This window comes from Heterodontus francisci, chromosome 5 (assembly GCF_036365525.1).
Source record: "Heterodontus francisci isolate sHetFra1 chromosome 5, sHetFra1.hap1, whole genome shotgun sequence".
Lineage (NCBI taxonomy): Eukaryota > Metazoa > Chordata > Chondrichthyes > Heterodontiformes > Heterodontidae > Heterodontus > Heterodontus francisci.
The window spans coordinates 34,060,447-34,084,336 of NC_090375.1; the positions used below are offsets into that span (position 1 = coordinate 34,060,447).

The window sequence follows — 23,890 nt, forward strand, 5'->3', positions numbered from 1 at the left end:
TGTTTGTGATTCAGCTTGGCAAACTGAAAGGAAAAATGCAGCAGAGCATCAACAAGTTAGTGGAATGAGTCCTTTCGGGAGGAAAAGGCTTTTTTAAAAAAGTTGCAGGCCTGATTATTCGCGATCTTGAACTTGTGAAAGTATTGTAGAGCTCTAGTGGTTGTAATACAGCCCAAAGCTGGTGGTGTGTAGTTTGTTACTTTCACAGATGATTAGTATCAAAGTCACTTTCAGATGTCTCTGCTGTGGTGGCTGTTCTTGGTTAGTAGGGTATTTTTCTTGCCTACTGGATCCTTCTCACAGGCTTTCTGTGATGTTGGCTTGATCTCCCCTTGCTCCAGACAGCTACCTTTTTAAGGTCAAAATTTATTACATTGGAGTTCCTGTTAGGCAATGCATGACCCTTTCCCCTGTTGTGACCACACAATGGGCCAGGATGATAACCATGGCCATCGTTTGATGTTGAATGAGAATCATTCTGTTATGATGTTGCTGCTTTAGACCTTATTCATCTTGGTTTGGCTATGAGTTAGACTGTCTCCAGCATCCTCTGTTAGGTCATTCATGTTGATCAGAGTCATTAATATGCAATAGCTCCTTTCAATTTCAAAGGGGTTCTCCCCAGAGCTATTTCAGAAAAGGTTAACGCGCCTCATCTTTGCCGATGAGCTTGTGGATTTCCAGTACAGGAGGGGTCACATGGCCGTTACTCCATTTTGACTGTGTATAAGTGTCCATGTTCTTGTGATTTTGTTTAGCAGTTAACTTTTTAAATTCATCATTCTTCCATTTCATTGTTTATTTCATCACAGCTCCTTCTATGCATATGAGTGATGTGCATAAGTGAATAGATTTTAAGGATAAGTAAAATGTTGAGAGGGGATAAATGCCAAGAGGTGATAATTATCTCATTTTCTTTTTATTCAGATTCTGACATGTATTTTAATTGAACAAAGGATAGTCTTTCTGTCAGCTGATTGGTCTTTGCTGACACTCATTGCAGAATGTTTTATTCTCTATCTGCACCCACTCCAGTGGCAACATACCTACGTGCCTATCCTGTCCAAAGGAATGATGGATTTTCTGATGGCACCAACAGCTTTCCTCATGGGCTGCCACGTTGATTACTTCAAAAATGTTATTTCTGTAAGTATTGTATCATAACTAAAAACAAAGCATGATAAGTGGAACCTCATAACGTGTATATTTCCTCTAACATTGCTGATATCCATGAGAAATAGGAGACCAGCAGGAGCTGAGTCTGGCGGCACATTTTGTTCATTTACCTCTGTCCTGGTCCTGCCAGAATGATCTGTTGGCATCTGCCAGAAGTGCTTGTTGGTGCCATTGCTGGTCTCCCAGTGAACAACAAATGGAATTTTTGCTCACTTCCAGTGATCCTGTCTGCAGCATTGATCTCAGCAGAGCTAACCAATGTTACAATCAATACAGAACTTGTTTTAATGTTGCTGAGTGGTGTAAGTGTACAGTAACCAGTTGGTGATGATGGTTCATACATACTCAACTGCAAGGCACAGTGGTGCTCTGCATTTATTTTGAAGTTTGCAGTGCTGATTTTGGGGATGGCTGCAGTGGTATGTCTTTGGCAGTCTCCACTGGATGGGTGCGATAATGCAGTGGGAGGGTAGGCAGGAGAGCAGCATTTTACACTGATTTGCTTGAGTATGATAGCTGGAATCGAGAGCAAATGCAGTGGAGGAGCTTCAAGCCTGTATATCAGTTCTTCAAGCTGTAGCTGATCTTGCAGCTAGGAGCATGTAAATGGAGAGGTGTGTTGCTCAAGTGAGCTGAGATGGGCATTTGAGGAAATGTAGTTCATTTAAAACTCAGTAGCAATTAGCTGTGTAATTTGGGAATTCTTGATCATTTGGATAAATTTCCATTATATGCTAGAGAGCTATCTCTAAGCAGTTAACGTTTCAGTTTATTATAAATAGAGATTGCAGGATATGATGAGAAGGGAAGTAGGTTGGTTTGAGATCCATCTGAAATGGATACACCTGACAGCCTTTTCCTGTTCCTAAAAGCTCTTATGCTCTAATTTTAAAAAAAATCAGAGCGATAGGAAAATGTAAACTATTGCAATCCTGAAAATGTTTTAATATAATTGCACTGAGTTTTAATCCATTTAAAACAATAGAAAGCCTAAAAATAACCTTGTTTATTTGCCACTGATTATATAGGAAGTTGAAGGCTTAATATTGGTGAACATTGATGAAGGCACGATTACATTCTCAAACTTGGCACTTACCAAACCAGATATACCTGAAATTCCTTTGGAAGCCGCAGAATGTTTTACACAAAGGTAAATGCAAATGCAGTATATTCAACAAGCTTGTGCTTAGCACATACACTACAACAGACAAATTTCAGAATGTTATTTTCAGAGACTTAATAAAACAAAGAATTTTGAAAATTTTATTTTTTATTAGATATGTGTTCGGGGCATGTCTTTGAGTTCTTAGTGGTATTTTAGTGATATACTGTTATTTGGTACAATAAAAAATAATTTATAATGGTGAGTGTGTGTATGCTCTGTCCCAGCCACCATCATACATCAGAATTTTAAATAATTATTACTGCATTCTCAACATATTATAGATGCCACAAGGATTAGTGCTGGAGCCTCAGTTATTCTCAATCTATATCAATGACTTTGATGAGCAGGCTGAGTGTAATGTATCCAAGTTCGCAGATGATTCAAAGTTAGATGGGAAAGTAAGCTGTGAGGTGGACACAAAGAGGATATATACAGATTGCGTGAGTGCGCAAGGGCATGGCAGATGAAATATAATGGAGAGAAATGTGAAGTTATTCATTTTGGTAGGAAAAAGAGATGCAAAATATTTTTTAAATGGTTAGAGACTGGGAAATGTTATTATCCAGAGGGACCGGGTATGCTAGTACACAAATCACATAAAGTTAACTTGCAGGTGCGTCAAGCAATTAGGAAAGAAAATGATATGTTAGCCTTTATTACAAAGGGATTTGAGTTTCAGAGTAAAGACGTCTTACTGCAATTGTGTAGGGCCTTGGTGAGACCGCATCTGGAAAACTGTGTACAGTTTTGGTCTCATATCCTAAGGAAGGATATAATTCTTTTGGAGCATGTGTAACAAAGGTTCACTAGAATGGTTCATGGGATGAGGGGATTGTCCTATGAGGAGAGATTGAGTAGGATGGGCCTCTATTCCCTAGAATTTAGAAGATTGAAAGGTAATCTCATTGAAACATATAAAATTCTTAAGAAACTTGACATGATCAATGCTGGGAGGCTGTTTCCTTGGCTGGGAAGTCTAGCACTAGGGGTCACTGTCTCGGAATAAGAGACTGTCCATTTAGGACTGAGATGAGGAGGAACTTCTCTGCTCAGAGAGTTGTGAATCTTTGGAATTCTCTACCCCATAGAGCAGTAGTTGTATATATTCAAGTCAGAGATCGATAGATTTTTAGATTCTGAGGGGATCATGGGATATGGGGATAGTGCAGGAATGTTTAGCTTAAGTAAAAGATCAGCTGTGATCTTATTGAATTGTGGAGCAGCCTCAAAGGGCCAAATGGCCTTCTGCTTTGTTACGTGAGCGTCACTGGCAAGGCCAACATTTGTTGCCAATCTCTAATTGCCCTTTCAGAAGGTGATGGTGAGCCGCCGCCTTGAATCTATGCAGTCTTACGTGGTTTAGGTATACCCACGGTGCTGTTAGGTAGGGAGTTCCAAGATTTTGTCCCAGTGACAATGAAGGAATGGCGATATAATTCCAAGACAGGATGGTGTGTGGCTTGGACGGGAACTTGCAGGTGGTGGGCTGCCCTTGTCCTTGTAGATGGTAGAGGTCACAGATTTGGTAAGAGCTGTCGAAGGAGACTTGATGAGTTGCTGCAATATATCTTGCAGAAGATACACACTGCTGCCACTGTGCACCAGTGGTGAAGGGAGTGAACATTTAAGGTGCTGGCCGGGGTGCCAATCAAGTGGGCTGCTTTGTGTTGTATGGTGTCGAGCTTTTTGAGTGTTGTTGGAGCTGCACTCATCCAGGCAAGTGGAAAGTATTCTATCACACTCCTCAGGAAGTGAGTTGCTCACTGCAGAATTCCCAACCATTGACCTCCTGTTGCAGCCATAGTATTTCTATGGCTAGTCCAGTTACGATTTTGGTAAATAATATCAGACTGATATAGTCCTTTTAAGACATTTTAACTTTTTCACATGCTCATTCTCATGCCATATAACTAGAGTGCCACTAGGTTGAAACTAGTTTTTATTCACTACTGTCAGCAACTGAGAAAATCTAACACTGCTGTGCAGGAAAGATACTTTTTCCTGTGTAATTTTTATTTTACTGATAAAGTTTGACTTTTTCATTTTTAATGAAATCGTCAAAAAAGTTCAAAGCTTCAAGCAGTTGCATTAAGTGATGAGGTCTGAGAAAGAAAGATGCATTTATATCGTGTCTTGAATGACCTCAGGATCTCCAAAATTACTTTTATTGGCTGTAAAGCACTTTGGAAGTGTTGTCACTGTTAACACAGCATGGTCCTACAAACAGCACTGTGATAATGACTGGATAATCTGTTTTAGTAATATTGGTTGATCATAAATGTTGACTTTAGTACTGGGGAGAACTCCCACTACTTTTCTTCGATTGGTGCTGAGAGGGCAGACAGGATCTCCGGTTGAACATATCACCTGAAAGATGACACCTCTGACAGTGCAGCACTCCACATTATTACTGTATCAATTCCTGTAATGTCTGACCCCTTACATAGATCATTAATCATAGATGTTCTTTGGAAGTACAAGAACACAAGAAATAGGAGCAGAAGTAGACCATATGGCCCATCGAGCCTGCTGTGCCATTCAGTATGATCATGGCTGATCTTGGGCTTCAGTTCCACTTTCCTGCTCGCTCCCCATATCCCTTGATTCCCTGCGAGACTAAAAATCTATCAATCCCAGCCTTAAATGTATTCAACGATGGAGCATCCACAACCCTCTGTGGTAGAGAATTCCAAAGATTCGCATCCCTTTGAGTGTAGTAATTTCTCCTCATCTCAGTCTTGAATGATCGGCCCCTTATCCTGAGACTATGCCCCTGCGTTCTAGATTCCCTGACCAGGGAAACAATCTCTCAGCTTCTACCCTATCAAGCCCTTTCAGAATCTTGTAGGTTTCCATTAGATCGCCTCTCATTCTTCTAAACTCCAGATAATACGAGCCCAATTTACTCAGCCTCTCATCATAGGACAACCCCCTCATCCCAGGGACCAATTTAGTAAATCTTTGCTGTACTGCCTCCAATGCAAGTGTATCATTTCTTAAATGTGGGGACAAAAACTGCACACAGTATTCAAGGTGTGGTCTCACCAAAGCCCTGTACAATTTTAGTAAGACTTCTTTATTCCTGTACTTCAATCCCCTTGCAATAAAGGCCAACATGCCATTTGCCTTCCTAATAGCCTGCTGCACCTGAATGTTAACTTTGTGTATTCCTTGTACGTGTTCCCCAGGTCTCTCTCAACATCAACACTTACCAGTTTCACATCTTTCAAAAGATATTCTGCTATTCTATTTTTATGACCAAAGTGAATAACTTCACACTTCCCTACATAATACTCCATTTGTCACCTTGTTGCCCACTCACTTAACCTGTCTATATCTCTTTACAGCCTCTCTGTCATCCCCGCAGCTTACCTTTCCACCGAGCTTTGTATCATCAGCAAACTTAGATACATTACTCTCTCTCTCTTCATCCAAGTCATTAATAAAGAGTGTAAATAGCTGAGGCCCCAAGCACTGATCCTTGCGGCACCCCATTATTCACTGCCTACGAACTTGAAAATGCCCCATTTATGCCAATCTCTGCTTCCTGTCTGTTAACCAATACATGCTAATATATTAACCCCCCAACACTTTGAGCCCTTATCTTGCCTATTAATCTTTTATGTGGCACCGTATCGAATGCCCTTTGAAAATCCAGGTATACTGCATCTACTGGTTCCCCTTTATCTACCCTACTAGTTACATACTCAAAAAAACTCTAATAAATTTATCAAACAGGATTTCCCTTTAGTAAAACAATGTTGACTTGTTCTAATCATACTATGCTTTTCTAAATGCATTGTTAAGACATCTTTAATAATAGTTTCCAGCATCTTCCCAACGACTGATATTTGGCCTGAAGTTCCCTATTTTCTCTCTACCTTCTTTCCTGAAAAGTGGTATAATATTTGCCAACTTCCAAACTGATGGGACCGTTCCTGAATCTAAGGAATTCTGGAAAATCATAGCCAGCGCATCCACTACCTCTGCAACTATCTCTTTTAGCACCCGAGGGTGTAGGCTATCTGGTCCTGGGAACTTGTCAGATTTTAGTCCCTCAATACTTTTTCTCGGCTGATATCATTTTCTTAATTTCCTCACTCTTGTTAGCCCCTAGGTTACTGTCTATTTCTGGTATGGAACTTGTGTCTTCTACTGTGAAGACAGACACAAAATATTTGTTCAGTGCCTCTGCCATTTTCTCACTCCCCATGATGATTTCTCCTGTCTCTACCTCTAAGGGACCAACATCTACTTTAGCTACTCTCTTCCTTTTTATGTACTTATAAAAGCTCTTACAATCTGTTTTTATATTGCTGGCTAGTTTACTCATTCTATTTTTTTCCCTTTTTTTATGAACTTTTTGGTGGCCCTTTTCTGGTTTCTAAAACACTTCCAATCCTCAAACTTGCTACTGTTTTTTGTGACATTGTAAGCCTCTTCTTTTAGTCTAATACTCTCCTTAACTTCCTGAGTGAGCCACGGATGGGTCTTGTTGAGTTTTTGTTTTTAACGAAATGTACTTTTGTTGAACCCTTTGAATTGTTTCTTTAAATGTTTCCCGCTGTTCATTTGCTACCAGACCTTGCAGTCTGTTTACTCAATTAACCTTAGCCAGTTCTCCCCTGATACCTTCGTAGTTGGCTTTGTTTAAGTTTAAGATTCTTGTTGGTGATTGAAATGTGCACTGTTGGTTGTCAACTATAAAGCAAATCCATTATATTGACGGCTAGGATTTAATGTTCCACTTCTACTTCCCCTTCAGTTTACATTGGGCCTGATTTTGTCTCCCCTTTTGTAAGTTCTCTTGCAGAACGCATCAGTGCATCTGTTAAATGCTAAATCTTTGCCCATGACAGTACTAAGAAAATGAAAAGATTTGTGGCTCCATGTGGCATTGGTGCCATTGCAAAGATAAGACTGATATAAGTAAAATACAGCTAAGTGGTTCTTGTGCACTTAATTAATTGAAAATGACTGTTGTGGATGTTTGGAGAGGTGGCACATGTCTCTTTTTTTAGTCTTGGGCTACCCATGAATGACACTGTCTTAATGTAAGATGGAAAGTATGCAAAGAAGTAGGATGTTATTCCTTCATGGATTATTACAAACTCCTTTCCCTATCTAATGGATAACGGCTTGACTGAGGAGCTTTTCACCCACTCTGAAGCTTCGAAAATTGCTAATGACCGTGATAACGTCACATGAATTAAATAGGGCCGAGATGAAGTAGTGTTTCCTCCTCCGTCCAGTTGCCAGGAATTCATAATGAGTTCCTCTGTGGCCAATAATTTTTATGATATGCTGATAGGAAGTAGTATTGCACTTATTCTTTCCATTCATGTGTATTTCTACTTCATCTTCACTGGCAGTAGGCTTTTATTGCAAAATTCTATGCTTCACTAGTTGCTGGTATTTGAGCTGTTCAGTTTTCAGGTCAATAATGTAGATAGTATAATAGATAACTTGCTCAAAAATTATGTGGTGTAAGGTATTGACTCCAATGCTGTTTGGGAGCTATTTCTTTTTCCTAGAGTATTACAAAAGTAAAAATGCAGAAAATAAGTCTTGACCTTGATGACCATACTAAAATTGAGTCATGGGTCTCAGATATTCAACCATTGAAAGGTTAATCTTTCGGCGTGGCCTCTCCATTGAAATGATGAAAGCTTTCATCCAGGTTAAGCAGGCCCCTCTTCTGTTCCTTTCAATAAAGCTGACTTGGAATTGATATTCCTTTCCATGAAATGGACAGTTCCCCCAAAACCTTTCCTAAGGTCTTGCCTTGTGTTTAAAAACTTGCATGCACTTTATTTGAATCCTTGCAATTTTATTGCATTGAAAATTGTGCTCTGTTAGTGATGATTTAAGCCTGTAGGTTCTGTGACTGCTAAATTGCAAATAGCTATTTCGCATGGTAGGATATTCAAGCTATCATCAGATCTCAGCCTAAATTATTCTGATGTGAGTTTAATTTAGATTGGTTAGCTGTTATGTCTTTTGATCAACATTTGTATAAGTTGGAATTGGATTGTCGATTCTGTCACGCTAATCAGAATTTGTTGGATTGCAAAACAGAGTAAAACATATCCTTTAATCATAGGAGCTACTGACTCCTACGTGAGACGTGTCCAGTTATATCATCTCAAAACTAAGACTGACAAATTGGTATCAGAACGTACATGATGAGGATAACATTGGACAGTAAACCTATCTGTAGAGAATTGTTTTAAGTTGCTATGCTATAATAACTTATTTACTATTTAACTTTGTTCTGTCTCCTGTTGGCTGATGCTGTTTATTTGCGGTGGGAGAGAAAGGTTATATGCAAGACGTCACCAACGTAATAATCTTAAATAATCCACATCCTTTTGTGTATTTCCCCATTGTCAACCTGAGTTACACTTGTAATATCTGAGGGAGGCTGTGTTATAAAGAAGACCTGAGAAAGTTTGATTCTATTACCAAAAATTTTAATTTATATTAGGAAAATCTCTTAATTTTTTTCCAGGGTTGAAAAACTACAGTTGCATTATGATCTGGAACTATCTCACCTGGGCTCCTGCACAGATATTTCAGATTTACGAATACGCAGAAGGGACTGGCAGCAGAATCTGAACTCGCAGATTCAGGAACTATCTTTGGAACTGATGGTTAATATCTTCAGGTATGAACTGCAACTTCATGGACACTTCTTTTATGGGGCTCACCACTGGATTCTCATTTAACTTTTAGATAATGTTTTAAAATTAAAAATAAAATTGAAACACAGCTTAGAAGTTATGAAATAAAAACAAGAAATGGTGGAAATACTCAGCAGGTCTGGCAGCATCTGTGGAGAGAGAAACAGAGTTGACGTTTCAGGTCAGTGACCCTTCATCAGAATAGAAGTTATGATCCTGCTCTGTGCAGTGGGGTGAGATTTCCATCCATTGGTTTTCCCTTGCCTTGACTAGAAGCAAATCATTTGAATATTGAAGGAACATCCATGTCATTAATGGTGTTACTGGGGTGCCCACCTTGCAGACGCAGTGGGATTTTGGGGCCGTACCCTGCTGCTTGCTTTGATGTTGTGGGCGTGTGGCTCAGGCCAGTCGACCACTTTGATGGTGAAAAAATAAAAGTAATTGGAAATTATGCACAGTGAATGTATTCCGATTTTTTCTTTGCATAAGCAGTATCTTGTGTGAGTTCGTCTTTGATTGTTGGATTCAATTGTCGGGACTATCAGCATGGCAACTATGTCAGTGCACTGTTATACTTGCTCCATACCCAAGAAGGAACTCTGCAACCCTCCGAGATCTCTGTGCTCTTCCAATTCTGGCATCTTTGTCTGTATTTGTAAATTGTTGTTGAGTGAAGGACGGAGGTTTGTTTGCTGCAGTATCAAGACTGTAGTTTTAACAGCAGTGCTTGGAGAAAATGCAGGTCCCTTTTTAAAAAAAAAAAATTCAAATTGCACAGCCTTCATTTCTTTTCCTTTTAAAAAAATGTGTGCAGAAATGAGCATGCATCTATGATGTCAGTGTGATGTGTACAACATGCAATGTGCTTGCTGGCATCACAAATGTCATGCAGCTGTGTCCCTAAACCTGATCTGTGTTAAATAGACAATTGAGAAATTTCAGATCTTCCCTCAAATCCAGGAGGAGATTTTGTTTTAAGTAAATTAACCCTGTGAAAAAAATAGGATTTTTTTTGGTGGGAGTTGGTTAAAAATTGGTGTTAATGATGTCTAATATAAAATAAAAACAAAAAGAGCTGGAAAATACTCAGCAGGTCTGGCAGCATCTGTGGAGAGAGAAGCAAAGTTAATATTTCAGGTCAGTGACCTTTCATCAGAACTGCTAGATATATTTCATAATTATGATGGGTTTTTACAACAATCCACAATGGTTTCATTAGACTAGCTTTTAATTCCAGATTTATTAATTGAATTCAGATTTCACTATCTGCTGTGGCGGGATTCAAATCCATGTGCCAGAGCATTAGCCTGGGCTCTAGATTACTAGTCCAGTGAAATTACCACTACACTGCTGCCTCCCCAATGACTAATTTGATGATTAATAGGATCTTGATTTCTTTAAATGGAAGCAACCGCTACATAGCAAGTTTACATAAATCCTTATTACATCTCCTTGGAAATATAAATTATCATTGTGTCTTTTTTTTGTGGAAGAAAACTATGATCATCAGCACAGGGGAGAATGCCATGCATCAGAAGCAACGATCATTTCAGTGCTGTCACAATCGCCTAAATAGACTTGTTTGAAGTAAAATGGAAGCCTCTGAACTGTTTTTCCATCTCTACTACAAAAATATTGAAAAGAGCTTTTTCTGGTAAATTCGGATGGAAAAAAACAAAATAGCGTTGTCGTATTGTGCAAAATATCAAGTGTGCTCTGTTAAATTTCTGATTCTGTAGTTTTCCTCTGGAATTGTAGTGCTTCTTTATCTAAGGCAGAGTTATCGTTTATCAAAAAAAAACTTGTGTTGATCATGCATTGAAATTTTTTGGCTTAAATCCACCTTCAGTAATTTTAACTTTCTTCCATTCTGGGTACCAAAATTATGCTGATCCAATAAAGACTGCACTGCAGAATTCACAAAAGCCATTATTATTGCAGGGAAGTGTCAGACCATCTTAATTATGAATATCGTGTCTTCAACAGTGAAGAATTTTTGAAGACCAGAACCGTTTTTGATCGCCCTTTTTACAAAAAGGTAATCACTTACATATGGTTTGCACATGTGCAAATTTACTGGTACCGTGGACTCATACAAATTTCAGTACAGATGGAAACCATTTGGTCCATTCTTATCATGCTGTCTCATGCAATGAAGTTATCTGCGTTAATTTGATGTCACTGCTGTATCCCTATTCCCTCCAATATATCTTATAGTTTTTGTCTAATTTCTTAAATGTCAAGAGTGACTTTCTGCAATATCCATTTGTGATAATGCATTTCATATTTTAAAAGACCTTTTTGCAGAAAACTTCCTTGAGAGCTTCCTCTTTATTTTTAAGTGCTAATTTGGAATAATGAAGTTATGCTCATTGTTGCCATTTCACTGATGAGTGGAAAAATCTTTCTGAAGCACTTTCATAATTTTGAACACCTATGTTTGATTCTCTTATTTTTTTCCTGTTCCACACTTAATCTTTCCTGCTCATTCTAGTGAATCTACATTACACACTTTCAATGGCTGCAAGATGCTTTTTGTAATGTGTGCTGAAAACTGCACACAGAACTCCTAATTGTGTGTTCTAACCAAGGTCTTTTACAGATTCATCACCACTCATCATTGTACCATTGCCCCGATATCTAAAATCCACTTGCTGTTTGCATCACATTTCTCAATCTCAGTCCTGTTTTATTGTGTAATGAGAGAGGAATAATTGACAATCTAGTGGTGCGAGACCCCTTGGGGATGAGCGACCATAATATGATAGAATTCTTCATCATGATGGAGAGTGACGTAGTTGATTCTGAGACAAGGGTCCTGAATCTTAGTAAAGGAAACTACGAAGGTATGAGGCGCAAGTTGGCTGTGACTGATTGGGAAACGTTACTGAAAGGGATGACGGTGGATAGGCAATGGCAAACATTTAAAGAGCGCATGGATGAACTGCAACAATTGTTTATCCCTGTCTGGCGCAAAAGTAAAACGGGAAAGGTAGCCAAACCATGTCTTACAAGGGAAATTAGAGATAGCATTAGATCCAAGGAAGAGGCATATAAATTAGCCAGGGAAGGCAACAGACCTGAGGATTGGGAGCAGTTTAGAATTCAGCAAAGGAGGACCAAGGGATTGATTAAGAAGGGGAAAATAGAATACGAGAGCAAGCTTGCAGGGAACATAAAAACTGACTGTAAAAGCGTCTATAGGTATGTGAAGAGAAAAAGATTGGTGAAGACAAATGTAGGTCCCTTACAGTCAGAAACAGGGGGATTTATTATGGGGAATAAAGAAATGGCTGACCAACTAAATGCATACTTTGGTTCTGTCTTCACAAAGGACGACACAAGTATCATACCAGAAATGTTGGGGAACATCGGGCTTAGTGAGACAGAGGAACTGAAAGAAATCAGTATTAGTAGAGAAATGGTGTTGGGGAAATTGGGATTGAAGGCTGATAAATCCCCAGGGCCTGATGGTATGCATCCCAGAGTACTTAAATAGGAAATGGCCCGAGAGATAGTGGATGCATTGGTGGTCATCTTCCAAGATTCTTTAGACTCTGGAACAGTTCCTACAGATTGGAGGGTAGCTAATGTAACCCCACTATTTAAAGAGGGAGGTAGAGAGAAAGCAGGGAATTATAGACCAGTCAGCCTGACATCAGTAGTGGGGAAAATTCTACAGTCCATTATCAAAGGTTTTATTGCAGAGTACTTGGAGAACAGTGGTAGAATCGGACAGAGTCGGCATGGATTTACGAAAGGGAAATCGTGCTTGACAAATCTACTAGAATTCTTCGAGGATGTAACTAGTGGAGTTGATGAGGGGGAGCCAGTGGATGTGGTTTATTTGGACTTTCAGAAGGCTTTCGACAATGTCCCACATTAGAGGTTAGCATGCAAAATTAAAGTGCATGGGATTGGGGGTTGTGTATTGCGATGGATAGAAAATTGGTTGGCAGACAGGAAACAAAGAGTGGGGATAATTGGGTCTTTTACCGAATGGGAGGCAGCGAGTAATGGGGTACTGCAAGGATTGGTGCTAGGACCCCAGCTATTCACAGTATACATTAATGATTTAGATGAGGGAACTAAATATAATATCTCCAAATTTGCAGATGACACAAAACTGGGTGGGAGGGTGAGTTGTGAGGAGGATGCAGAAAGGCTTCAGGGTGATTTGGACAAGTTGATTGAGTGGACTAATGCATGGCAGATGCAGTATAATGTGGATAAATGTGAGGTTATCCACTTTGGTAGCAAAAACAGGGGTGAAAGCAGGAACAGGCTACTGAGTACGATGATCAGCCATGATCATAATGAATGGTGGAGCAGGCTCAAAGGGCCAAATGGCCTACTCCTGCTCCTATTTTCTATGTTTCTAAGTTTCAATATCAGTGTATCCACACTCTTAGATATTTCCATTCCTCTACTCCTTTTTATTATGCAATTTAGGGTATGTTTCCATTCTTGTTATTTTTTGTGGAATATGGCTGCAAACAATTATTCAAAATGTTCTAAATTAAAAATGTTGTACACTATAATTTAGCTTAGATGCTGTTTGAAAGAAACAAGAACATAATGGGGATATGATCCTGGTTTTTAAAAAATTAATCAAGGGATATGAAGTGGACATGAACATGCTTAATGCAAATCAGAATTATTTAGTGCTAAACCATGGTTGTAAATCTGAGGAAATGATTATATTGAGTCATAAGGTCAAAGAGTTATACAGCACAGAAACAGGCCCTTCAGCCCATCGTGTCTGTCTCGGCCATACGGCAGCCAACTATTCTAATCCCATATTCCTGCACTTGGCCCATAGCCTTGTATGCTATGGCGTTTCAAGTGCTCATCTAAATGCTTTTTTAATGTTGTGATGGTTCCTGCCTCCACCACCTCTTCAGGCAGTGCGTTCCAGATTCCAACCACCCTCTGGGAGAAATTTGTTTTCCTCAAATCCCCCCTAAACCTTTTGCCCCTGACCCTAAATCCATGCCCCCTGGTTCTTGACCCCTCTGCTAAGGGAAAAAGTTTCTTCCTATCTAACCTATCAATGCCCCTCATGATCTTGTACACCTCAATCATGTCCCCCCTCAGCCTTCTCTGCTCCAAGGAAAACGACACTAGCCTTTTCAGTTTCTCTTCATAGCTGAATCTCCTCTGCACCCTCTCCAGTGCAATAATATCCTTCCTATAGTGTGGTGCCCAGAACTGTTCACAGTACTGCAGCTGTGGCCGAACTAGCGTTTTATACAACTCGATCATAACCTCCCTGCTCTTATATGCTATGCCTCGGCTAACAAAGGCAAGTATCCCATATGCCTTCCTAACAACCTTATCTACCTGTGCTGCTGCCTTCAGTGATCTATGGACAAGTACACCAAGGTCCTTCTGACCTGTACTTCCTAGGGTCCTCCCATCCATTGTATATTCCCTTGCCTTGTTAGTCCTCCCAAAATGTATTACCTCACACTTTTCAGGATTAAATTCCATTTGCCACTGCTCCGCCCATCTTACCAGCCCATCTATATCGTCCTGTAATCTAAGGCTTTCCTCCTCACTATTTACAACACCACCAATTTTTGTGTCATCTGTGAACTTACTGATCATACCTCCTATATTCACGTCTAAATTATTAATGTATACTACAAACAGCAAGGGTCCCAGCACCGATCCCTGTGGTACACCACTGGTCACAGGCTTCCAATCGCAAAAACAGCCCTCGACCATTACCCTCTGCCTCCTGCCCCTAAGCCAATTTTGGATCCACTTTGCCAAATTGCCCTGGATCCCATGGGCTCTTACCTTCTTAACCAAACTCCCATGTGGGACCTTATCAAAAGCCTTACTGAAATCCACGTATACTACATCTACTGCTTTACCCTCATCTACACATCTAGTCACCTCCTCGAAAAATTCAATCAAGTTAGTTCGAAACGATCTCCCCCTGACAAAGCCATGCTGACTATCCCTGATTAATCCCTGTCTCTCCAAGTGGAGATTAATCCTGTCCCTCAGAATTTTTTTCAATATTTTCCCAACCACTGATGTTAGACTCACCAGCCTGTAATTACCTGGTTTATCCCTACTACCCTTCTTGAATATTGGTACCACATTCGCTGTCCTTCAGTCCTCTGGTACCTCTCTTGTGGCCAGAGAGGATTTGAAAATTTGTGTCAAAGCCCCTGCTATCTCCTCCCTTGCCTCACATGACAGCCTGGGATGCCTCTCATCTGGGCCTGAGGATTTATCCACTTTTAAGCCTGCTAAAACAGCTAATATTTCCTCCATTTCAATGCTAATTTGTTCAAGTATATCGCAATCCCCCTCCCTGATCTCTACACCTACATTATCCTTCTCCATAGTCAACACCAATGAAAAGTAATCTTTTAAAACCTCACCTGTGTCCTCCGGCTCCACACAAAGATTGCCAAGTTGGTCCCTAATGGGCTCTACTCTTTCCGTGGTAATCCTCTTACCCTTAATATACTTATAAAACACCTTGAAGAAAGAAAAAAATTAACTTGGCATAAAGATGTTTTGTCAGTTATAATTAAGAATGGAATGCTACCCAGGGTATGTGTGTGTTACGAAATTTTAAACAGTGGGCTCACAGTTTGACTACATGTAGCTTACAGAGCAAAACCTTAAGCCTAGTGTAATAACTATTCACCCTGCTCAAGCATTCAAAAAGCAATTGGATTAATTATTAAGTTTTGTTTAACTTTCTTAGGTTATAAATTTCTTGCTTTTCTATTATAGCTTTGCTCAAATATCTCTCTTTCCACTTCATGCACTCCCTTCGTCTTGATTTAAAGGAAAGTACGGGTTTGAACTGAGTGTGAGGAATTACAAAGTAATGAAAAATGATGACATAGGGTCCTTAATGATAACTGGCCTTGCTTTCTTAAGTCTGGTATTTAAGATCGTCCTAGCTCTGGTTTTGTATTAGAACTAGATATACTGTTCACTTATTTAAGATGGTTTTATTATTACAAATTATAGGTACTGGAGACCTATATGTTCCATTCCTTCCTTAAAGCCCGTTTGAGTGGTACGATGGATGCTTTTGGCTACATGGAATTCCACATTTACTCTGAAAATGACAGGTAAAACTCTGAAGGGGTATCATGCTTTAGTAATTTATTAATTGCAATTCTTCAAAACATTGTGCAGAAAATTATAGACCATTAAAGTAAATCCTAAATTAACTGTTAGATTGAAAATAATTGAGGAATGTTTCTAGCAGTAGTGTTGGATTCCCATCCAGAGAACCCTGAACAAGATTTCAGTTTCACTGTTTTTTATGCAGGTTGTATAAATCTCTGTTAGGTAGCGGGATGAGGTATTTCATCCAGGAGTGAGTTATGTCATTCAGATGATGTCTCCTGTCCAATCACTGATGGTAATGAAATTTGTGCAACGATATATTGCCCTTGTGTCCAAAGTAAATGGTGTGGGGAGCTTGACAGTGATGGAGGAGAATGAACTTCATAACTTTATTCCTCTAAGCTGCACAGAGCTGCTACGCAACTTCTTTGTGAACAGTTTTAATTCTTTTAAGTTTTGTTTCTTCGCTTTTCCACGCTTCTAAATTAAGAGTTGATTACTGCAGAATTTTCACATTTCAAGACATGTTGCCTTCAATTCCGTTTTTTTTAAACTAGTTCATCGGAGTTGTAAACATGTGCTACATGTGGCTTCTTTTGTCTTCTTACGTGGGGATTTATTGGCCTATGCTTGGAACCTATCCATGGCACCATTGCTGATATTAGGTATTGAGCACCTCAGATATTGTAGTTGTTTAAAATCTTTTCCATGGTGCATTGTTGTTGCAACATGCTGGGCTTTCTATTATGACAGTTTAACACTCTTTGGAATTTAAAATTGAATGTGTTAATTTACCAGCAATGTATTCAGCTGTTAGGATATGGGTAACATTCTACAGTTATGAATAACCTATGAATTCCACTTCCTGTAATGTGCTGCAATGGTGGTTCAAGTCATTTCATTTGCAGTGTTACAGGGAACTAAATATAGCATTTATCATGGAGCTACTTCAGAAAAAAAAAACTTCAGTTTTCTCTCTACTGTTTTTCTTTTCTCTTCCACTAGGAACATAGAACATAGAACATAGAAAAATACAGCACAGAACAGGCCCTTCGGCCCACGATGTTGTGCCGATCCTTTGTCCTCTGTCAAGGACAATTTAATCTATACCCCATCATTCTCTTTTATCCATATACCTATCTAAAAGCCGTTTGAAAGTCCCTAAAGTTTCTGACTCAACAACTTCCCCAGGCAAGGCATTCCATGCCCCGACCACTCTCTGGGTAAAGAACCTTCCCCTGACATCCCCCTTATATCTCCCACCCTTCACCTTAAATTTATGACCCCTTGTAACGCTTTGCTCCACCCGGGGAAAAAGTTTCTGACTGTCTACCCTATCTATTCCCCTGATCATCTTATAAACCTCTATCATGTCACCCCTCATCCTTCTCCGTTCTAATGAGAAGAGGCCTAGAATGTTCAGCCTTTCCTCGTAAGACTTATTCTCCATTCCAGGCAACATCCTGGTAAATCTCCTCTGCACCCTCTCCAAGGCTTCCACATCCTTCCTAAAATGAGGCGACCAGAACTGCACACAGTACTCCAAATGAGGCCTTACCAAGGTCCTGTACAGCTGCATCATCACCTCACGGCTCTTAAATTCAATCCCTCTGCTAATGAACGCTAACACCCCATATGCCTTCTTCACAGCCCTATCCACTTGAGTTGCAACTTTCAACGATCTATGCACATAGACCCCAAGGTCTCTCTGCTCCTCCACATGCCCAAGAACCCTACCGTTAACCCAGTATTTTGCATTCGTGTTTGTCCTTCCAAAATGGACGACCTCACACTTTTCAGGGTTAAACTCCAGATGTGGCTTAGGGTCCAGCTTTCTCCACCAGGTTTGGTTTAAATCAGTGACTGCCCCTTCAGTACCTGAATAACCTCTGACGTCTTTCTCTTCTGCATCTCCTGTACACTGCCTTCTGTACTTTTCCCAGGTCATCATTTGGTTATCTTTTTCACACTAAGCCTTTTTATAACAAAGCGATATGTGTTTTGTTTAATTTTGGAAATGAATATTGGACATTTATTTGTTCGGTTTGGTTTCAAGTCCATGTTGGTATCTATCCAACACTCTGTCAATTTTATATGTTGAATTGGTAATTAATTTTTTATGAATAATACATTTAGCATCTCATGATTTGGAACACTATCTGCAGCAAATTTCTAACGTAATCGATGCCTTTCAGCTGATGTGCTAACTTTCAATATCCTATGATATAACTGTCACAGTAAAATTATTTTAAATCAGAATTTTAAACAACATTATACAGTTGAGTGTAGCAGAATCCCCACTTTACACTTGAGCTGCAAGAGACCAGTGGAGTACAGAAGGCCAGAAGAGTACGGAGTTCAGCATCAGCAGGGATGTTAACTTCATAAATATTTTGAGTTTATTTTAATTTACTTCATTTTATCAGTGCTGTACTACTGCCTGTTTAAAGTTCTTTTTATTTGTTGCTTTACCATGGACTGGTTTGAGCCAGGAATTGATTAATAAATTAGTTACATGTATGTTGTGATTAACTGTTGTCTGCCTATTTTCTCCTTTGACATTTAGGCAATTTTTAAAATTAGTTTGTGGGACGTGGGTGTCGCTGGCTAGTCCAGCATTTGTTGCCCATCCCTAATTGCTCTTGTGAAGGTGGTGATCTACCTACTTGAACTGCTGAACAGTGCTAGTAGTGTGGCACATTTCAGAGGGCATTTAAGAGTCAACCAAATTGCTGTGGGGCTGGAGTCACATGTAGGCCAGACCAGGTAAGGACATAAGAACATACGAATTAGGAGCAGGAGTAGGCCACTTGGCTTACTGACTGTAAAAGTTTCTATAGGTATGTGAAGAGAAAAATATTGACGAAGCCAAATGTAGGACCCTGACAGTCAGAAACAGGGGAATGTATTAAGATGAATAAAGAAATGACCAACTAAATGCATACTTTGGTTCTGTCTTCACAAAGGAGGACACAAATATCAGACCAGAAATGTTGGGGAACAGAGGGCTTAGTGAGAGAAAGGAACTGAAAGAAATCAGTATTTGTAGAAAAATGGTGTTGGGGAAATTGATGGGATTGAAGGCCGATAAATCCCCAGGGCCTGATGGTATGCATCCCAGAGTACTTAAGGAAGTGGCCCTAGAGATGGTGGATGCATTGGTGGTCACCTTCCAAGATTCTGTAGACTCTGAAACAGTTCCTACATATTGGAGGGTAGCTAACGTAACCCCACTATTTAAAGAGGGGGGTAGAGAGAAAGCAGGGAATTATAGACCAGTCAGCCTGATGTCGGTAGTGGGGAAAATTCTAGAGTTCATTATCAAAGATCTTCGAGCACTTGGAGAACAGTGGTAGAGTTGGACAGAGACAGCATGGGTTTACGGAAGGGAAATCATGCCTGACAAATCTGCTAGAATTCTTCGAGGATGTAACTAGTAGAGTTGATGAGGGGGAGCCAGTGGATGTGGTTTATTTGGACTTTCAGAAGGCTTTCGACAAAGTCCCACATAAGAGATCAGCATGTAAAATTAAAGCGCATGGGACTGGGGGTAGTGTATTGCGTTGGATAGAAAATTGGTTGGCGGACAGGAAACAAAGAGTGGGGATAATTGGGTCTTTTTCCAAATGGCAGGCAGTGACTAGTGGGGTACTGCAAGGATCGGTGCTAGGACCCCAGCTATTCACAATATACATTAATGATTTAGATGAGGGAACTAAATGTAATATCTCCAAATTTGCAGATGAGACAAAACTGAGTGGGAGGGTGAGTTGTGAGGAGGATGCAGAGAAGCTTCAGGGTGATTTGGACAAGTTGATTGAGTGGACTAATGCATGGCAGATGCAGTATAGTGTGGATAAACGTGAGGTTATCCACTTTGGTAGCAAAAACAGGAAGACAGATTATTATCTGAATGGCTATAAATTGAGAGAGGGGAATGTGCAGCGAGACCTGGGTGTTCTCGTACACCAGTCGCTGAAGGCAAGCATGCAGGTGCAACAAGCGGTAAAAAAGGCAAATGGTATGTTGGTCTTCATAGCGAGAGGGTTCACGTACAGAAGCAGGGATGTCTTGCTGCAATTATGCAGGGCCTTGGTGAGGCCACACCTGGAATATTGTGTGCAGTTTTGATCTCCTTATCTGAGCAAGGATGTTCTTGCTATAGAGGGAGTGCAGCCAAGGTTTACCAGACTGATTCCTGGGATGGCAGGACTGACATATGAGGAGAGATTGAGTCGGTTAGGATTATATTCGTTGGAGTTCAGAAGAGTGAGGGGGGATCTCATAGAAACCTATAAAATTCTAACAGGACTTGACAGGGTAGATGCAGGAAGGATGTTCCCGATGGTGGGGGAGTCCAGAACCAGGAGTCATAGTCTAAGGATATGGGATAAACCTTTCAGGACTGAGATCAGGAGAAATTTCTTCACCCAGAGAGTGGTGAGCCTGTGGAATTCGCTACCATAGAAAGCAGTTGAGGCCAAAACATTGAATGTTTTCAAAAAGGAGTTAGATATAGCTCTTGGGTCTAAAGGGATCACAGGGTATGGGGCAAAAGCGGGAACAGGCTACTGAGTTGGATGATCAGCCATGATCATAATGAATGGCGGAGCAGGCTCGAAGGGCCAAATGGCCTACTCCGACTCCTATTTTCTATGTTTCTGTGGCCCTATGAGACTGCTCTGCCATTTAATAAGTTCATGGCTGAACTGATTACTCCACATTTCCACCTGCCCCTGATAACCTTCCACCCCTTGCTTAGGACAGCAGATTTCCTTCCCTAAAGGACATTAGTGAACCAGTTGGGTTTTACAACAATCGACAGTGGCTTCATGGTCACCATTAGACTAGCGTTTTTTCTTGAGTTTCAAATTTCACTGTGGTGGTGATTCGAACCCATGACTCCAGAGCATTAGCCTGGGCTCTGGATTACTTGTCCAATGACATTAACACTATGCCAGTCAATAAAGGCAGAATAAATCTGAGTTTATTAGGGTGATATTAATCTTGAGCTGCAGGAGAGCAAAAGGTCAGGGGAGTTTAAAGTATAGTTTCAGCAGGTGCTCTTTCTTAGGAGTGAGTATAGTCATAGGCTGGGATTTTGAGTTCCGTGGCGTTTCTGACGGCAGAACTGGTAGTTGGTGGCAATTCCGCTATTGCCCTTTTTCCCATTTCCTACGCAATTTCACATGCAAATTGAAGGTGCGGCGATGGGCATGGGAGAAACGTGCAATCATGCGGCGGGGTTGGACTTTCATTGGTGGAACCCGCCGTCACTCTGTGAAGCACCAAGAGCCACACATCTGTAAATCTTTCTGCATTGCAAGCCTCAAGGATCAGCAGCCTTTGGAAGCATCTACTGATTGCGCCCAAAAAATTTGACCTTGTTTCTCCTTCGGTTTCATTTTATGCCCAAGCACTAACCTGCACTCATAATTGTTTTTCCTGCATTCAACCAACCATTATGTCAGACAGTAGGCAGTATCCCGCCCCATGGTTCGGTGATGCCCTTCTGCAGAATCTCCTCCAGGCCGTCAAGGAAAGGCCAGAGGTCCTCTTTCCCGCTGATGGCATTTGAAGATCCACCCACCTGACCAAGGTGTCCTGGATGGAGGTGGCAGAGGAGGTGTCGTGCAGTACCTGGGTACAGTGTCGGATACATTTTTAAAAATTCATTCATGGGATGTGGGCGTCACTGGCTATGCCAGCATTTATTGCCCATCCCTAATTGCCTTTGAGAAGGTGGTGATGAGCTGCCTTCTTGAACCGCTGCAGTCCATGTGAGGTAGGTATACCCACAATGCTGTTAGGAAGCGAGTTCCAGGATTTTGACCCAGCGATATAGTTCCAAGTAAGGATGGTGTGTGACTTGGATGGGAACTTGCAGGTGGTGATGTTCCTATGCATCTGCTGCTCTTGTCTTTCGATGTGGTAGAGGTCGCGGGTTTGGAAGGTGCTGTCTAAGGAGCCTTGGTGTGTTGCTGCAGTGCATCTTGTAGATGGTACACACTGCTGCCACTGTGCTTCGATGGTGGAGGGATTGAATGTTTGTGGATGGTGTGCCAATCAAGTGGGCTGCTTTGTTCTGGATGGTGTCGAGTTTCTTGAGTGTTGTTAGAGCTGCACCCATTCAGGCAAGTGGAGAGTATTCCATCACACTCCTGACTTGTGCCTTGTAGATGGTGGACAGGCTTTGTGGAGTCAGGAGGTGAGTTACTCACCGCAGGATTCCGAGCCTCTGACCTGCTATTGTAGCCACGATATTTATATGGCTACTCCAATTCAGTTTCTGGTCAGTGGTAACCCCCAGGATGTTGATAGTGGGATTCAGCGATGGTAATGCCATTGAATGTCAAGGGGAGATGGTGAGATTCTCTCTTGTTGGAGATGGTCATTGCCTGGTACTTGGCACAAATGTTACTTGCCACATCAGCCCAAGCCTGGATATTGTCCAGGTCTTGCTGCATTTCTACACAGACTGCTTCAGTATTTGAGGAGTCGCGAATGGTGCTGAACATTGTGCAATCATCAGCGAACATCCCCACCTCTGACCTTATGATTGAAGGAAGGTCATTGATGAAGCAGCTGAAGATGGTTGGGCCCAGGACACTACCCTGAGGAACTCCTGCAGTGATGTCCTGGAGCTCAGATGATTGATCTCCAACAACTACAACCATTTTCCTTTGTGCTAGGTATGACTCCAACCAGCGGAGAGTTTTCCCCCTGATTCCCATTGACTTCAGTTTTGCTAGGGCTCCTTGATGCCATATTCGGTCAAATGCTGCCTTGATATCAAGGGCAGTCACTCTCACCTCACCTCTTGAGTTCAGCTCTTTTGTCCATGTTTGAACCAAGGCTGTAATGAGGTCTTGAGCTGAGTGGCCCTGGCGGAACTCAAACTGAGCATCACTGAGCAGGTTATTGCTAAGCAAGTGCTGCTTGATGGCACTGTTGATGACACCTTCCATTACTTTATTGATTGAGATTAGGCTGCTGGGGCGGTAATTGCCCGGGTTGGACTTGTCCTGCTTTTTGTGTACAGGACATACCTGGGCTGTTTTCCACATTGCTGGGTAGATGCCAGTTTTGTGTGGCAAGTTCTGGAGCACAGGTCTTCAGTACTATTGCCGGCATATTGTCAGGACCCATAGCCTTTTGCAGTATCCAGTGCCTTCATTCGCTTCTTGATATCACGCGGAGTGAATCGAATTGGCTGAAGTCTGGCATCTGTGATGCTGGGGACTTCAGGAGGGGGCCGAGATGGATCATCAACTCGGCACTACTGGCTGAAAATTTTTGCAAATGCTTCTGCCTTATCTTTTGCACTAATGTGCTGGGCTCCCCCATCATTGAGGAGGGGATATTTGTGGAGCCACCTCCTCCTGTTAGTTGTTTAATTGTCCACCACCATTCACGACTGGATGCGGCAGGACTGCAGAGCTTAGATCTGGTCCGTTGGTTATAGGATCGCTTAGCTCTGTCTATTGCATGCTGCTTATGCAGTTTGGCATGCAAGTAGTCCTGGGTAGTAGCTTCACCAGGTTGACGTCTCATTTTGAGGTGTGCCTGGTGCTGCTCCTGGCATGCCCTCCTGCACTCTTCATTGAACCAGAGTTGGTCTCCTGGCTTGATGGTAATGGTAGAGAGGGGGATATGCCGGGCCATGAGGTTACAGATTGTGGTTGAGTACAATTCTGCTGCTGCTGATGGCCCACAGCGCCTCATGGATGCCCAGTTTTGCATTGCTCGGTCT

General features: G+C 41.2%; 1 protein-coding gene across 17 annotated transcripts in view; it reads left to right on the top strand.

The window, feature by feature from the left end:
* dennd3a (DENN/MADD domain containing 3a) overlaps nucleotides 1-23,890 on the top strand; it is a 220,883-nt gene that overhangs the window by 101,815 nt on the left and 95,178 nt on the right. For 14 of the 17 annotated variants that reach the window (XM_068031304.1, XM_068031312.1, XM_068031317.1 and 11 more), the window contains 5 exons: nucleotides 928-1,146; nucleotides 2,205-2,326; nucleotides 8,853-9,008; nucleotides 10,930-11,065; nucleotides 16,033-16,136. In XM_068031304.1, coding sequence (XP_067887405.1) covers nucleotides 928-1,146; nucleotides 2,205-2,326; nucleotides 8,853-9,008; nucleotides 10,930-11,065; nucleotides 16,033-16,136 — 737 coding nt within the window. The remainder of the gene's footprint in view (nucleotides 1-927; nucleotides 1,147-2,204; nucleotides 2,327-8,852; nucleotides 9,009-10,929; nucleotides 11,066-16,032; nucleotides 16,137-23,890) is intronic. The other 3 variants (XM_068031308.1, XM_068031315.1, XM_068031313.1) reach the window with 2 other exon arrangements.